The following is a 15,639-nucleotide window of genomic DNA, read 5'->3' as shown; positions in this document are numbered from 1 at the left end:
TTGAATCCTTGAATCTTCAAGCTGAATCCTTGCTGTAGGAGCCAAATGATGCTTTGGGTGTCCTGGCGATAATTGGTCAGGAGGTATAAATAAGAACCAGTTATTGGCCGGGCGAGATTTTCCGCCCGGAAGCATCAATAATTTTTTGACCGTTGAACGCCAAATATTGTGATGTTTTGATGTAGAGGCTAAGCTATGCTGAGGTGGAAACCTCACCTTTGCTGCTACTGATTCAGTGTCGTTTAACCTGTCATTCAATGAGAGAAAAAAGAAAATGACAATAACCGCAGTGCACTGGCGTCGTGCCCGGAGTGTCATCCGCCTCACGCCCTGTGCCAACTGAGATAGACTTCAGCTCCCCGTGACCCGCTATGGCGGATGAAGAGGCAGAAAATGAATGAATGAATGAATAACAACAAGAGCCAATGCAGTCACAGACTGCAACATCCCACAACGCCCCTGAATTCTTAATTTTACCCTGACCTCCTCTCCTTTGTCGAAGGAGGAGAGGAGGCAAGTGTGTTCGTAAGAAGAGAGAGAAGAGAGAGAAGGAACGCCAAAAGTATAGGACTGAGAGTAGGGACGTTGGATGTTGGAACTATGACAGGAAAAGGTTGAGCGTTGGTTGGCGTGATGCAGAGGGGGAAGGTAGACATACTGTGTGTCCAGGAGACCAGGTGGAAAGGTAGCAAGGCTAGAAGTTTAGGAGCAGGGTTCAAGTTGTTCTATCATGATGTAGATAGGAAGAGAAATGGAGGAGGAGTTTGTTAGGAATGTCCTGGAGGTAAAAAGAGCGTCAGATAGAGGGAAGAGTCTGAAGCTAAAAATCAAAGGTATGATGTTCAATGTTGTTAGTGTATGCTCCACAGGTAGGATGTGAGCTGGAGGAGAAGGAGAAATTCTGGTTGAACTTTGATGAAGTGATGCAGAGCATACCTAATAATGTCCAAATGAGGCTTCATGGAGCTTTGAACCCTCTTGGATAATTGTGTTGAAAACTGGTTCATTCATTGCGTCCTCTGCTGGCAGGGCGGCTGTACTGCAGCCACACGAAGGTCGATGACCCCAGAAAGCAACACTTCGAGGTTTCCTGTACTGAGTACATTTTCTAAATAAAACTGAATATAACTTTTAAAAAAATACTGACACTGGTTTTTATCTGTCGAGTCGTGCACTGGATATTAGCAAAAATTTTATGAATAGTTTTCCCATGTTGCTAGGCAACCGTCGACTTCCGGTCCCGAGCCCAAGACTTAAGCTACTGCCGTAGTGTTTATTCCTGATTGTATTAATTTATTGTTTTTAATTTATAAACAAATAAAAAACTTATTAATAAGACAGCCTGAAATTTGGTTTTAAAACAGGATTTTTAGATTTATTGAAGTTTATTTTGAAAATATGACCATATACTGTACCACAATAACACGGACTGCCGTAAATTGCTTCGGTGTCGCGACTGTTTGCTGACGTAAATACGCCCTACATTATACCTCGGCAAATGTAGGGCGTTTTTAAAATAGGTTCCGACCGTCAGATTTCATTTGTACACAGATTGATGTACTCGAAGAGTTGTTGGACTTAAATAGCGGTTAACGTGAGAACACACAACCATGTGTGGTCCAGCAGTGCCCAGTGTGTGCGGATGTCCTGGTGGACACAGACGGGCTGTCTCAGCGTTCTCAGCCCGGCAGGAGTGTTCGTGCACCGCGTTCCAAGTCATTATCCAAACTGTATTTTAGTGTCAAAGATTACAATTTTGTTTTTTCAATCAAACTCACGGACGGTTTTGTAACTCGGGGCTTTTTGGATCACTGAAATCAATGTCGAACTTAATTTGCAAGTTTATATCAACTAAAGGAAACACTGCTAAATATGGAAGTTCCACATTATTTACTCACGTACACGCATACACTGAATTTACATGCATGTTTTTATGATGTATAATGTCTGTATATAATATATGTCATATTTTAAAAAATGCTGTAAAAAGTTCTGCGGAATAAAGTTTTCTGAATTATAAGTGAAGGCATTCTGAATAATTTTTTTATTTGACTCTTGAGATCACAATGCCACCAGGTGGAATCTCACCCCCAGAGACATGTTAAGAGTTGAGTATGGGGGACCCTCGAATAGGTTTGCAGCTCAGCCAACAAGCACGCAGGAAAACAGAGCTCCACACCTAAAGTGTGAATAAAAACAAGATATTGGAAATAGCAACATTGTGGAGAAAAGGCAGATAGCTCAGCATTTCAAGCGTAAGGAATATCAGACCCACAAATTTGAATTGTTGCAATCAAAATTTATCTTGGTGAGAAACGGATGGAACAAAAATATGAGCAACATTCACAGGTTCACAGGTCACTAACCAACACTCTAAAAGAAGAATTTTTACACTGTTCATCCTTAAAAAATGCAATAAAACTCACTGTTAGAGAGACATTAATTGGTTTAATCTGAACACGGTCTTTCAACTTTACTCACTGATAAATGTATAAATCTGTCTTTATGCTGTGTGTCAGTCAAGTACAAAATCATATGTGATTAAGCGCTACATAAATAAAAGTTGATTGATTGATCATTTACTTCTTTTTTTTTCACCCTTCTTCTCTTTGCCTTTCTTGCCTTTGCCTTTGTTCAAGGCTTTGCGAGCGCAGTAATCTCTCCACCATGTTTGAATAACAATAGCAGCTTTAGTCTTCATCTCCAGCTCTCTCATTTCTTCCTTCCTCTTCTCCTCTGCCAGCCTACGCTTCTCTTGGATCTGGACGCACTCTATCTCCAGAACAGAAAAGCGTTCCTGCAACACCCTCAGTTCCTCCTGCTCCCTTTCATATTCAAGTTCATTCATCTCCAACTTGGCCTTGGCCAAAATTGCGATGGGTAGTGAATGAAAAATAATGAAAGAGAAAGTTAAAATGTAAGGGAAGTATTATCAGAGCTGGATGATATTGAGAATATAGTTTGTCATAATCTAAAATATCAATATTCATTCACCAGTAGATGGATCGAGCAAAATCAATTAGATGATTAAACCTTGGCATTTTTTGTTTAACTGTTATACTCAAGGCTAAGAACTTCAAGTGTCACCTTAAAAACCCTGAATGTCATGCCAGCAAGCTTATCAACTTGTACCCTGAGTATACAGGGATAATTCTGTTTCCTGGTGTATTTTTGGAATTTTGGAATTAATCAGAATTTGTACCTGGATTTCTTCAACTTTGTTATCAAAGGTTTGGATTAAATCCAAAGTTTCTGATTTCACCTTGTCGTTTCTCTGCAAAATGAATAACATACAGTCGAGACACTTGTTATCACACAAAATGCCATCAAAATGTGGATTTGATTACTGATCTTACCTCATGGAGTTTTTTCTCTGCTTCTCTGTTTTCACGGGACACCTTGTCGATCGCAGTTTTCAGTTCATCGATTTGCTTCTGTATTATGCTTTGCTTTTTCTTCGAAGTGCTGATAACTTCTTGCTGCCGCTCATTCAGAAGAGGGAACTGTGGTGGTTCTTTAGGTAATTTTTGTAGAGAGCTCTGCAAACTTTTAATCTCTTGATTTTTCTCAGAAATCTTTCAGAAAAAAAGAGAAAAGAAAAATTAACTTGGCTCAGCGAGATTTTTTTCTTCTTCTCTGCCTCCATCTAAACATTAGAGACTGAAAATTTAATTTCCAACAGCCTCACCCTTTCATCCACTTTCTTTATGGTGTCAGTTACTTCTTCCACCATTGAATCCATAATGGCCTTAGTGGATGGAGACACCGGTTTGCAGTGAGGTCGCTCTTCCAAACTGATCTGCAACCTTTCCCATACGTGAGTCTGAAACACCTTCAGTTCACTATTGAGTGAACACTCACTCTCACCTATTACCAAACCTGGCTCTGTCTGCAAACCAATGAGGGCATCGGGGTGGTGACGGACATGCCTGAGTAGATCCCTGACAGAGTCCTTGATGTCCTTCTCGAGCTGATCTTTTGCTCTAGGCTTTTTTCCTTCTCCCTTTTGTTCTTCGTTTGAGTTTATTTTGGATCCAACTTGCAACTTTTCAACTAATATTACATGCTTTTGAAGTAACTTTCTAAAAGTCTCATCCTTGACACTGGACAGACAGTTAGACTGGAGGAAAACATCCAGAGTTCCTACAATCTCAACTTTGTTGATGCAGTCCTCCAAAATTTTTGAGATCATTTGAGCCTCAGGAGGGAGGTTCCTTGGTTCATCCACCTGAATCCACGCCTTTGCTGCTACTGATTCAGTGTTTGTTGACATCCTATCATTCAATGAGCGAAGAAGAGAAAACAACAATAACAACAACAATAATAATCTTGAGCACATTTCTGATTTAATGGGTATAAAAATAGTTTTAACGTTAGGTCATTACTTAAGCGAACATCGGTCGTTGTTAAATTGATCGGTCTACAAATTTCAATTTCAATTGTTTTTACCTGTCGAGTCGCGCGCTGGATGTCAGCAAAAAAAGCAATGGATAGGTTTCCCATGTTGCTAGGCAACCACAAACATGGTAGTAAGTGTATCCTCATAATTATGAGTTGTGTTTATTACTGATTGTACTAATGTATTGTTTTTAATTTATGAATGAATTAAAAACTAATTAAAAGCCTACAATTGAGTTTTGAAACAACATATTGTATTTAGATCTGGTGAACTTTATTTTGAAAATGTGACCCTACAGCACGAGAACACGGACTGCCGTAAATTGTTTCGGTGTCGCGACTGTTTGTTGATGTAAATATGAACTCAAATGTAGGGCATTTGTAATTCTGCTCCGACCGTCAGACCTCGTTTGTGCAGAGATTAATGTAGATGAAGAGTCGTTGGATTTAAATCGCGGTCAATGTGAGAACACACAACCATCTGTGGTCCGGCTGAGCCCAAGTGTGTGAGGATGTCCTGGTGCACACAGACGGGCTGTCTCAGGTTCTCAGCCCGGCAGCGGCAGTGAGACAGGTTATTAGATGACAGATGCCATCTTTGACGGGACAGAGCAAATATGCAACAAACAAGCTTTGACTGCTTCACACAACGTGGAAATCCTTAAGTTGATAGCTGTGTTTCGTGTCTCACTGGAGACTTTTCTTTTTTTCTTTTTTTAATTTTTTTTTTAGCTGGTTAGCTCTCAGTCTAGCATCAAATGCATCCGTCGTTTTAGCGCATCGTTAACAGCGGATTCCCAACATGTGAAGCCACATCTAGCTGTTTGCACAACAAACAATGTACTTCTTCATTTGCGGACAGTTTACAGCAGATTAAGTCTCGTTAGAAGATCAAGACTAATTTGCAGCCTGTTATCTGCTAGCATGGAGTCTGACGACGATGTGCCTCTCATCTTAACCTGGGACGAAGTGAACAGCGGTTTACTGAACGAGGAAACTGAGAGAGGAGACGAAAGTAAGCATTTTGTGTTCTGGCCTCATTACATTAAGCATTGCAGGACTGCAGTGCAAATAAAATGGAATAAAACTTTACTGGGACACAGGATCCCTCCATTCTTCAACTTCTTGAATGCTTTGGGAGTGTTTGCTTCGCCCATTGTTTATTTATTTATTAATTAGAAAATGCATACACAAGGTTTAATTGTTATTCTTATTTCCTTCACATTAACTTAATAAAACATTTCAGTACTAGACCTTCTTTCCTGAAAGGCCAAAGTAATCCACTTTATGCTGCATCTGCCTTAAAAATACCTGTGCAAGAGATACTTTTGTTGGTACATATGTTTTCAAAAATGTATTGAATAGTTTTTAAGTCATGCTTTGCAAAGCCTCACGTGGAATGAATGCTAGTATACATATACCCACACTCCAAATATGTAAGTTTCTTAAAGTTCTCGGATGACCCAAATGGAATATGGAACATTTTACACAATCAGTAAATAGTGTGTCCATCAGCAGTGATCAATGTCACAGAGTTATGACTGTTTTACAGATTTAGTTTTGTCCCTGATCTGAATGTTATCTCTTTGAATTTCATTGGGATCAATTAGATCTCAGCATTGAGGACACGGTTGGAAAAAAAAAAGTTTTCAAGATAGCTCACAGTTTTCACAAATTTCACAAATTTTCAAAAAATTATAAAACAGAGAAAAGGTTTCTTGAGCCACAAACTCAGCAGTGATCATCAAACGTTGCTTTATTGTTCACTGTTTTTTGATGTATTTTTTTGTTCTGCATATAATAATAAAATTTAAAAAAAGGTCAAATAATTTAAGTTTTCTTTGCCTGGTCTGAATCGGCAGCATCATTCTTAGATAATGATTGTCGCAGCGGTGCTTATAAAATTGACTTGTTCAGCCAGACTTTCTATTTTGGACTCTATGCATGTGACTCTTTATATGGACTTATCAAGTGATCAAACTATATAAATAGCGCCTTTCTTCTGCTTAGTTATAATAAAGATCTATGAAGAATACCCTTTAACCACAAAAGAAAAAACACAGTGTCAGCAAAAAGAACTAAAAGGGAATAATGTCAGAAAAATGCTGACCATATAAATTTGAAACTTGCATGCATTTTCAATTTTTTTTTAATCCCTGGTATGATGACCGTACATTATAAACCTCTTTCATTTCAAACTTTAATATTACCTAAAGTAACTAGAATTTTTTTTAGCATCTTCTGCTGTATGGAGTTTTCTTTTCCAAAAATAAATAAACAAACAAACTAACAAAGAAATAAACATCAGTGATATGCATGAATACATCTTGCACTGCAGTAATAACATGGCTTTATTTAGTGACATCATTTAAAATACAGCTCAATAAAGTTTCATATACAAAATATGTCCTCAGCTCTGGTTATTCTGAAGAGAATCCGTCAAGGGTATTCTAATCTAAAACTTTAAACATGACCTCCTACCACTTTGGTTTTGCAACATCCGTTACCATAGTGATAGAAAACTTTCCAGTCAACAAACTTTGCTAACCAAATAGCTTTCCTTCATAGTGTGCATCTGCAGATGTGCAGTCTGACTGCCCTGAACATTGTTGACTATCAGCTGCATGACCAGGTCACACTGTTTTAATGGAACTTGTCCACCAGGCTGTGAGCTCATGTGTTTGTGTGTGTGCGCATGTGCGTGAGCAGTCTGCACGGGGGTCCATGCATCCACTCAGCATAGTAATCCTGCTGCCATTGTATGCCTCATATATAAGCTACAAAATGAGCCATCTGAGAAACTGCTGGCATCAGCAGACCGTGCACCCCTCAGCCCCTCCTGGTAGAATGAGTGTGTTACGTGTGCACGTATGCAGCTCCGTGTGTAAGTGTGTTTGTGCGTTCCAGCTCAGTGGATCATTTTCTCTGGCTCTGGAGGTGAACAGGAAAAGGAGAAGACTTTTTTTTTTTTCTCAGGAAGTGTGGGTGTGGTGGACAAGGAGGACATATCACGCTGTTCCTTCTGATTGAGTTTTTCTAGAAAGAGGGGGAGTTTGAACCGGGAAAAACAGCTGCATTTATCACTTCACTGATAAATCCCATGCCTGGGTATAAGTGTGGAGCACAGTTTAGTTCCTGGTGGTTTCAACCCTTCAGATCATGACAACGCTAGATTTAGTTTGTCCTGGAAGAAACTGTCATCAGTGCTGAGCTTTTTTGTGTGTGTGTGTGTTGTTTTTGTTGATTTGATTCCACTCTGTTTTTGGAGTTCTGGATGCTGTCTGTGCGCCTGAAGCAGAAAAATAGGGAGATCAAGCGTAATTCTGTGTTACGTTTCAGTATGTCACTAGATTATTATAATAGCTTCCTTGGCTTTTGAAATTTGTTCTTGTACAGTTTATCTGTCTCTTGTTTGTCTCCTATCTGTGAGGAAGGAGGCGTAGTAGACAACGTGATATCAATGCAAACCCGGCACTTTCTCACCGACCAGCAGCACTGGGATCAAAGTTCAAAGTACGGATGGTAATTTCAGGGTGCAAGTGTTTAAATCACAATTTGCTTTCACTGGTGACAGTATCTCCTATCAAGGTGACTGTAAGAGACAAGAGAAGCGACTGCTGTTTGAAGAGGTTCTGGATCTCACAAGCAGTGCCATTTGTTTTGAATGGATGTCAGTCTCTGGTGTTATTTTGATTCCCAGAGTCAGACTCGGATAATTCACATCCGGACTTCACTTGTGACTGCGCTTCTGGAGTTAACATCTGGGCTGAGTGGAATGTTTGGCGCTCAGTTTCTCCAGATGTTTGTGGATGCTGGAATAGATGCAGTGTGTTGTGAATGACACACAATTGCTGGTCCTGTGGATTTAAAGGACTTTGGTACATTTTCACAGCTGAGAAAAAAACAAAGAGCGATCCAGACCGGATTGATGGAGTGCTTATGTAGGCGGGCAGCTGGTTTACATGAAGATCAGACTCATAGTGAGAGTCCAGGAGTGAACTCTTCTTATGCCACGCAGTTAGAACAAGACTGCAATGGTAGGCATACATGTCTCCTGTGTGTGTATGTATTTGTGTGTGTGTGTGTGTGTGTGTGTGTGTGTGTGTGTGTGTGTGTGTGTGTGTGTGTGTGTGTGTGTGTGTGTGTGTGTGTGTGAGCTGCATCAACACACTGACACCAAAGTGTTTCGTTCCAGATGGAGGAGGAGGTAATTACGACGTAGTGAACAATGCTGTCATCCCAACACCCGGGCCCAAAAACTACGGCGCCCAAAATGTGTCGTTACGTCAGAGCTGGGAGATGAACTACCAAGAGGCGGCCATCTACCTGCAGGTATGTGCAGCTGATGCATTGTGGGTCTGGATGTTCAGAGCAGCTGGCAGTCGTGATCTTGTGACGTTCACATGGTCGTTTAATGGCTTTGATTGCACCCTCCGCTCTATCACTGGCAGGTAATCAAACATTGTGTTAATGTGTAACCAAATGCCTCACATGTTGAATGTGAGTTCCTTCCTAATGACATTTTCATGTTATACATGAGAGCTTACAGTCTGGTTCAGTGCGGTTTTATAAACGATGACTACAAATCATAAAATGTAGATATTTAGACAGAACTTGTCTTCATATAGGAGGTCATAAGATGGATAAATATGTAGATAGATACTTTATTAATCCCAGAGGAAATTGTACATATCCACTGCTCAGGCATTACATAAAGAATAAATACTGGATAAACACCAGGAGAAAAAGAAACACTGACATCACAGGACATACCACAAGACATACACTAACAGACACATGTAGTATTAACAGGACTTATCACAGAATTTTTTCGTTACCTTTAAATCTCACATGCAGGAGGGTGAGAACAACGACAAGTTCTTCACTCATCCTCGGAACCCGAAGGCGCTGGCAGCGTACCTGTTCGCTCACAACCACCTGTTCTACATGATGGAGCTGCTGACTGGACTGCTGCTGATGATGCTGTCGCTGTGCGAAGCCCCCGCCGTGCCCTCACTACGCCTGGATGTCTATGTGAGTGAACAGACACACACACACACACACACATGGATGCAACAAAACATTAATGTGTGTGTAGGGTTTGCTAAAAAAAAAAAGAATTTGATTCTTCTGCAGGTCCACGCCACGCTGGAGCTGCTGGCTTTGGTTATGGTGGCGTTTGAGCTATGCATGAAACTTCGCTGGTTAGGTTTCCACACCTTCATACGACACAAAAGGACGATGGTGAAGGTAACTAGCTCATGCTAACGGCATGGTAAATAATTTGGCAAGAGCTTTAGGGAAAGTCTGTTATTTTCAATCCTCAACATGCTGTTGTTTGCATGTAATCATTTGAAATCCAGCTCCTAAAATTTCCAATTTTTCCTGTTGTTTCTTGTCCTTGCACAGATGTGTGTGTTGCTGCTGCAGTTTGTGGAGGCCATAGTGGTTCTGATCAGACAGACGTCTCACGTCCGAGTGACCAGAGCTCTTAGACCAATTTTCCTGGTCGATTGTAGATACTGTGGTGCTGTGCGCAGGTATGCAAGCTCTTTTTACCCGAAAAGCGTTTGTAGGCTGGATTGAGAAAAATGAGGAAAAAGCATCCAGAGAACCGTAAAGGAGATGGCTTTGAGTTCTTCTTATATTTCTGTCACTAGGAGTCACCAGAGTCCCAATTGTTCCAATTCTTACCATAAATAAATCGCAAATAACATTTTCTGGTCACTGATTCTTGGCTAAATTTGTTGCTTTATGACTTTATGATCATTTTGAGGCTTTTTCATAATATAAATTTTCCAGTGATATAAAAGTTAAGAACAATCCTCACCAACAAGGTGTTCTTCCTCCAATCAGAAACTTGCGTCAGATCTTCCAGTCCCTCCCGCCCTTTATTGACATCCTCCTATTGCTGCTCTTCTTCATGGTTATATTTGCTATTTTGGGTAAGAAACTGTATTTTATCGTGTTTGAAATGCCAATAAATTATGTTTCTTTGTCTGAAATCATAAAATGATTCTATAATGAAGAGAAACATCCAAGATGTCAATCAAGGACTATCTTATTGTGTCTTCCCAGGTTTCTGCCTCTTCTCTCCAAACACCTCTGACCCAGTAAGTTTAGTCTGGCTGGAATTTGATGAAGATTTTCAAGTTTTTGGACTTTTTGGACTTCCTCTAGTGTTTTCATTCTGAATCGGTCACATGTTCTGACTCTTCTCAGTACTTCAGCACTCTGGAGAACAGCCTCGTCAGTCTGTTTGTGCTGCTGACCACGGCAAAGTATGTAGTGCATCCTCCCACTCTCATCTTAAAGTAGTGCTACCTAGTTTTAGAGCTCATCATGTACTCCTCTTACTCCTAGTTTTCCTGATGTGATGATGCCAGCGTACTCCAAGAACCGCTGGTCCTGTGTTTTCTTCATTGTTTACCTGTCCATAGAACTGTACTTCGTCATGAATCTGGTACAGTTACCTTTATAAAATAAAATGTCTAGTCTGATCACAACTCTGTTTCACTGTGGAGGAAGGTGATCATTTGTTAATTATTTCTAATATATTCAAAAGAAAACAGTACAAATACAATAAAGTGAATTCATTTATTTCCTGTCTCCTTCCAGCTCCTGGCAGTTGTGTTTGATACGTTTAATGATGTGGAAAAGATGAAGTTTAAATCTCTTTTGCTTCATAAACGTTCCGCTATTGACCACGCCTTTCAGCTGCTGGTTAGCCGACAGGTACGTCCTTTATGGCATCTGTCATTCGAATGTTAAATGTGGATGAAGTGATGTATTTATTGACGCACTCGTGGCTGATCCCTTTGTGTTGATGTTGTGTCGTCCCCCTTAGAGACCAATGGGGGTGTCGCTGAAACAGTTTGACGGACTGATGCGGTTCTACCGACCCCGGATGTCGGCCAGAGATCGATTCCTCACTTATAAAGCTCTCAACACCTCAGGGGCGCCGATGCTCAGGTAACCGTCTGACACACACTTCCTGTTAAGTCTATCTGAATGTATTTGGATTGTTACATCTTCACACAATGTTGTTTCAATGGAGTCTCCTCTCCCACAGTCTGCAAGAGTTCTATAAGTTCTATGAGGTCACAGGCCTTAAATGGAAGGTAAGTGGGGTGTATTCACAATTTACTCTGTCTTGGTTGTTTGTATTGTAAATTATTTACTGTGTGTGTGTGTGTATGGTTCAGGCACGACGCAGTGGAGAACACTGGTTTGATGACCTTCCACACACAACTTTCCTCATTTTCAAAGGTGAGTTCTCTTGTTTGTTTCCTTTAATAAACAAATCTGTTCGTTGTTCTAAATACTTGCTGCTCTAACAGGCATCAACCTGCTTGTGAAGTCAAAGGCCTTCCAGTACGTCATGTGTAAGTGGAACGTCGTACATTTTCATCTCCAAAGTCTCTCTGACCGTAAACCTTGTAACGTGCTGTTGTGATGGCAGATGTGGTGGTGGCCATCAACGGCGTGTGGATCCTGGTGGAGACGTACACGCTGAACAGTAAGAACGCTCCCGGTGACAGACACCACTGAGGGAAAGTGTTTTGTCTTAACGTACTCCCACCTCCCTCTGCAGGCGGATTCTCCTGGTCAAGATTTGTTCCCTGGAGTTACATTGTTTTCCTGACCAGTGAGTCGGCTGCCTGCTTTAATATCCATAATCTATAACTGATCGTAGAGGATCTTAATATGTAAACTCTTTTGTTTATTTCTACTTCTACTAATACTAATTCTGTCCCTGTCGCCTTGCTTTTAGTTTATGGTGTAGAGGTGTTACTGAAACTCACCGGTCTAGGACCGATGGCTTATTTCAGCTCTGGGTGGAATCTGTGAGTAATAAACTGGATGCTCAGTTGATTGATTAATTGATTGATTGATTGATTGATTGATTGATTGATTGATTGATTGATAGATATAAGTATTGAATCCAAAAGATGAGGACACTCAAGTGGGCAAAAATTCAGATCCTGTTTGAGTGCTTGAGTGTGTGCTTTTGGATTCCGATTTCATTTTAGACATTTCATTTTAGACACTATTTTATTCTAATACAAAACACCAATTATCGTCACACAAATCTGGGGTTGGATGTTTTCAGTATTGATCCTTCACTTTTCTCATCTGTCTAGGTTTGACTTCTCAGTGACAGTGTTTGCCTTCCTGGGTCTGATTGCTCTTGCTTTTGATATGGAGCCGTTCTATTTTATTGTCGTCCTCCGACCGCTTCAGCTGCTCCGGTACGCCGCTATCCTTCACTCCGCAAGTTTCTTGTACTTCTGGCAGCATTTCACATTTTAATTTACCTTTAAATTCTGTTTCTTTGTCAGGTTGTTTAAAATAAAGCAGCGGTATCGTAATGTGTTGGACACCATGTTTGAGCTCTTCCCCCGGATGGCAAGTCTGGGGTTGACTTTAATCATCTTCTACTACTCCTTTGCCATTGTGGGGATGGAGTTCTTTGCAGATGTGATTTATCCCAACTGCTGCAAGTGAGTCACACCAGCATCATCATGAAAATTGCACTCTATTGCTCTTTATTTTTCTGCTTTCTAATATTAGCTTAGTGTGTTGATATTAATTCTGGTTTTCTACATTTTCTTACATCTTGTACAGGAAATGAAATAGCATTTATGTCCACTAACTGTTTATTCCATCTCTCTCCAAATCGCAGCACCAGCACAGTGGCAGAGTCTTACAAGCAGGTCAGCGTCCCCATTGGCAATAAGACAGTATTGCTGGAAGGCTATTATTACCTCAATAACTTCAACAACATTCTCAGCAGCTTTGGTAATTCCTTTAAACTTTTATTTTTTTTAAAAAAAGATAAAGCTATTAATATTCCAAATTTAGCTCCATCAAAGTTTTCTATCACATCCATTTGGCATCACAGTTACATACATGAAAAAAAAAGTTTTATGTATTTTCATTACATTCTTTGGTGCAATATTTGGCAAGAAGCGGATCCAGGTTTGTTTTTGTTTACTTCCTTTAACATTGGGAAGATAGGAAGGAAATGTGTGTTAATGATTATAGTGCACATAGGACTGAATAAACAACCATATCTCCATTGTGAGGAGAAAACTGTCATGAAAGTTGTGACACCTAGAATCAATTCATTTGTGTTTGTCCCCATTTGAACACGTGCTCTTTCTGTCCTGCTGTTTCAGTTCAGCTCATTTGTTGTTCTGTTTTTCTCCAGTGACTCTGTTCGAGCTGACTGTGGTCAATAACTGGTACATTACCATGGTAAGATCAACTCTGTTATTTGTAGTCTTCCATCTGTCAGTTGTCTACAGACATGTTGTCAGTGTCCGTCTCTGTTTGACTGTTGCTGCGTTCACCTTCCCAAAGGAAGGAGTCACCTCTATGACGAGCCACTGGAGCCGACTGTACTTCATGACCTTCTACATCGTAACCATGGTGAGCGCAGTGCAGAAAATTCCCGGTAAAACAAGCATCATCTGTTTTACTGCTTCTGATCACAGGTTTAATATTCTGTCCGTTCCCTCTCCAGGTAGTGATGACCATCATCGTGGCGTTCATTCTGGACGCGTTTGTGTTCCGCATGAACTACAGCCGCAAGAACAGGGAACCACTCGAGAACCCAGAGGGTGGGACTGAGAGTTTCTGTACTTCTTTTTTTGTGCGGGGGGCACAAAGTCACATTGTGGGGTCTCACCTGACCAAATAGCAGTTGCTATAATGTAAATCATTAGATTTTTGAGGTGAAAACTTTCTGTAAAACTAGGTTTAAGCGGTTATAGCTAGACCAAAAGTAAAAGTTCTGTACTTCAGAATGTTTTCTGCTATATTTAGGGTTGTAATATAAATAATTATGTAAATGCTCAGCTGATTAAGATGAATCCATACTGTAGAGGACTGCACGTTAGCTACGATTCAGCAAGTGATTTTAGTTTGTGTGTGTGTGTGTGTGTGTGTGTGTGCGTGTGCATGTGTGTGTGATCTAGATGAGAACGGAATAGTGTTTGAAGTGGAGGTGAATCGTGACGAAGCGCTGTCCACTCTGGAGCTGTACAAACAAACCTGCCCAGGACTGTCCTCCCTCAGCTCTCTACAGGGAGTCCTACAAGCCATGGACCGGGGTGGGGTAAGAGCAAACACACACACGCACGCACACACACACACTCTTAATACTATTGTTCGTCAAATAAAGCCCTGCTAACTGGCTTTCCCTCCTGCCTGGTGTGTGCAGCACTCGTCTCTGGTGTACCTGGGTCGTAGGTCTAGAACTAAGAGTGACCTCAGCATGAAAATGTATGAAGAGGAGATACAGGTAAAAGACTGAAGAAAAAAACCCCCTCAACTTGTCAGTTGTTTGGTGTGATGACATTCCTTATCTTCTCCACACCTCGTTTCTCCAGGAGTGGTATGCAGAGTACTCACATGAAAATCTGCCTCAGCCTGACCAAAGACTGGAGCGGGTTCTGGAAAGTCCCGTCTCTGACCAGCCTTCCTTCCCAGAACCTCAATTAAACTCGCAGACTGGACCTCACAGCATCAACTGACGCACAGATCACACCTCATAATTAAACACACCCTTATCTCAGCCTTTTTTTTTAAATGAGGAGAAGCCGGGTTACTCCAGGTCTTTTCCAGTTCCATTGTGCTCCCAGTTTGCCACAGTTGGACAGCAGTATTGGGGTTTCAAGGCAGATGTGAAAGTAAGAGGAGTTAATGATGAGTCCTTCCTGGAGGCATCATGACAGAAAGCAGTGCAGGTTTGTCCCTCGACCAGTTAAGCAGGAATGTTGGCCTTTTTGGCCTTTTCAAAACCTTCAGTAAACATTACCACAGAGCCTGTACAACTATGAAGTCATGTACTGTGCGTATACTGCTGTAGGCCTTTTGTGACCTCTTGAAAATGATGTAGTACTTAAACCTGATGCCTTAGCTTAATGGCACATATGAAAAGTATTAACACAGACACTACTACTAAGCTCTCTAAAGTCCAAAAGTATAAAGAAATACACTCCTTTTAGCTCAACCCAGCATTACAAGTACAACGTATTTCCGAACTAATGTCTCACTAGACTTAAGTATTTTACTTTTATATAACTTCTTATTCTGTATTGTATTTTGAGTTAGTAAATAAGGGATTTTATTAAACTGTTCCAAGTTGTCATTGATGTCATTTTGCTTTTTAAGACGTCAGCTAAGTATTTACTCACCCACAAACACAACTTTCATAAAAATAACCAAACCAAA

The 15,639-nt window shown here is 40.6% G+C and overlaps 2 protein-coding genes across 3 annotated transcripts; one reads left to right on the top strand and one right to left on the bottom strand.

Annotated features, from left to right (window-relative positions):
• Positions 1-2,575: 2,575 nt before the first annotated feature.
• Positions 2,576-4,273, bottom strand: iqcd (IQ motif containing D). The gene is made up of 4 exons (XM_068310822.1): positions 3,689-4,273; positions 3,357-3,575; positions 3,203-3,274; positions 2,576-2,860 (listed from the first exon to the last, which is right to left on the bottom strand). The coding sequence occupies exons 1-4, from the start codon at positions 4,271-4,273 to the stop codon at positions 2,576-2,578; spliced, it is 1,161 nt and encodes a 386-aa protein (XP_068166923.1).
• Positions 4,274-4,749: 476 nt separating this feature from the next.
• On the top strand, positions 4,750-15,554 carry tpcn1 (two pore segment channel 1). 2 transcript variants are annotated; one of them, XM_068310695.1, is made up of 26 exons: positions 4,750-5,413; positions 8,594-8,730; positions 9,256-9,432; positions 9,535-9,648; positions 9,808-9,938; positions 10,255-10,343; positions 10,477-10,511; positions 10,621-10,679; positions 10,762-10,861; positions 11,017-11,133; positions 11,246-11,370; positions 11,471-11,519; positions 11,604-11,667; positions 11,739-11,783; positions 11,861-11,917; positions 11,993-12,046; positions 12,173-12,245; positions 12,543-12,650; positions 12,741-12,902; positions 13,085-13,200; positions 13,613-13,659; positions 13,765-13,833; positions 13,928-14,024; positions 14,382-14,521; positions 14,627-14,707; positions 14,796-15,554. In XM_068310695.1, the coding sequence occupies exons 1-26, from the start codon at positions 5,323-5,325 to the stop codon at positions 14,937-14,939; spliced, it is 2,481 nt and encodes an 826-aa protein (XP_068166796.1). In that variant the 5' UTR covers positions 4,750-5,322; the 3' UTR covers positions 14,940-15,554. The 2 variants fall into 2 exon arrangements, with proteins under 2 accessions (XP_068166796.1, XP_068166795.1); XM_068310694.1 differs by lacking the exon at positions 4,750-5,413 and adding an exon at positions 8,207-8,435.
• Positions 15,555-15,639: the final 85 nt, after the last annotated feature.

The sequence above is a fragment of the Antennarius striatus genome, chromosome 3 (genome assembly GCF_040054535.1).
Source record: "Antennarius striatus isolate MH-2024 chromosome 3, ASM4005453v1, whole genome shotgun sequence".
NCBI lineage: Eukaryota > Metazoa > Chordata > Actinopteri > Lophiiformes > Antennariidae > Antennarius > Antennarius striatus.
The sequence above is the reverse complement of the archived record's forward strand: the minus strand, read 5'-3'. Positions and strand labels throughout refer to the sequence as shown.

Coding starts and splice junctions, on each gene's coding strand:
- iqcd (XM_068310822.1), bottom strand. CDS start 4,273: ATGTCAACAAACACTGAATCAGTAGCAGCAAAGGCGTGGATTCAGGTG. Junction 3,275..3,356: donor CAGAGAAAAAACTCCATGAG/GTAAGATCAGTA, acceptor TTCATTTTGCAG/AGAAACGACAAGGTGAAATC. Junction 2,861..3,202: donor ACAAAGTTGAAGAAATCCAG/GTACAAATTCTG, acceptor ATTTTGGCCAAG/GCCAAGTTGGAGATGAATGA.
- tpcn1 (XM_068310694.1), top strand. CDS start 8,327: ATGGAGTGCTTATGTAGGCGGGCAGCTGGTTTACATGAAGATCAGACT. Junction 9,433..9,534: donor CACTACGCCTGGATGTCTAT/GTGAGTGAACAG, acceptor ATTCTTCTGCAG/GTCCACGCCACGCTGGAGCT. Junction 12,047..12,172: donor TTACATTGTTTTCCTGACCA/GTGAGTCGGCTG, acceptor CCTTGCTTTTAG/TTTATGGTGTAGAGGTGTTA.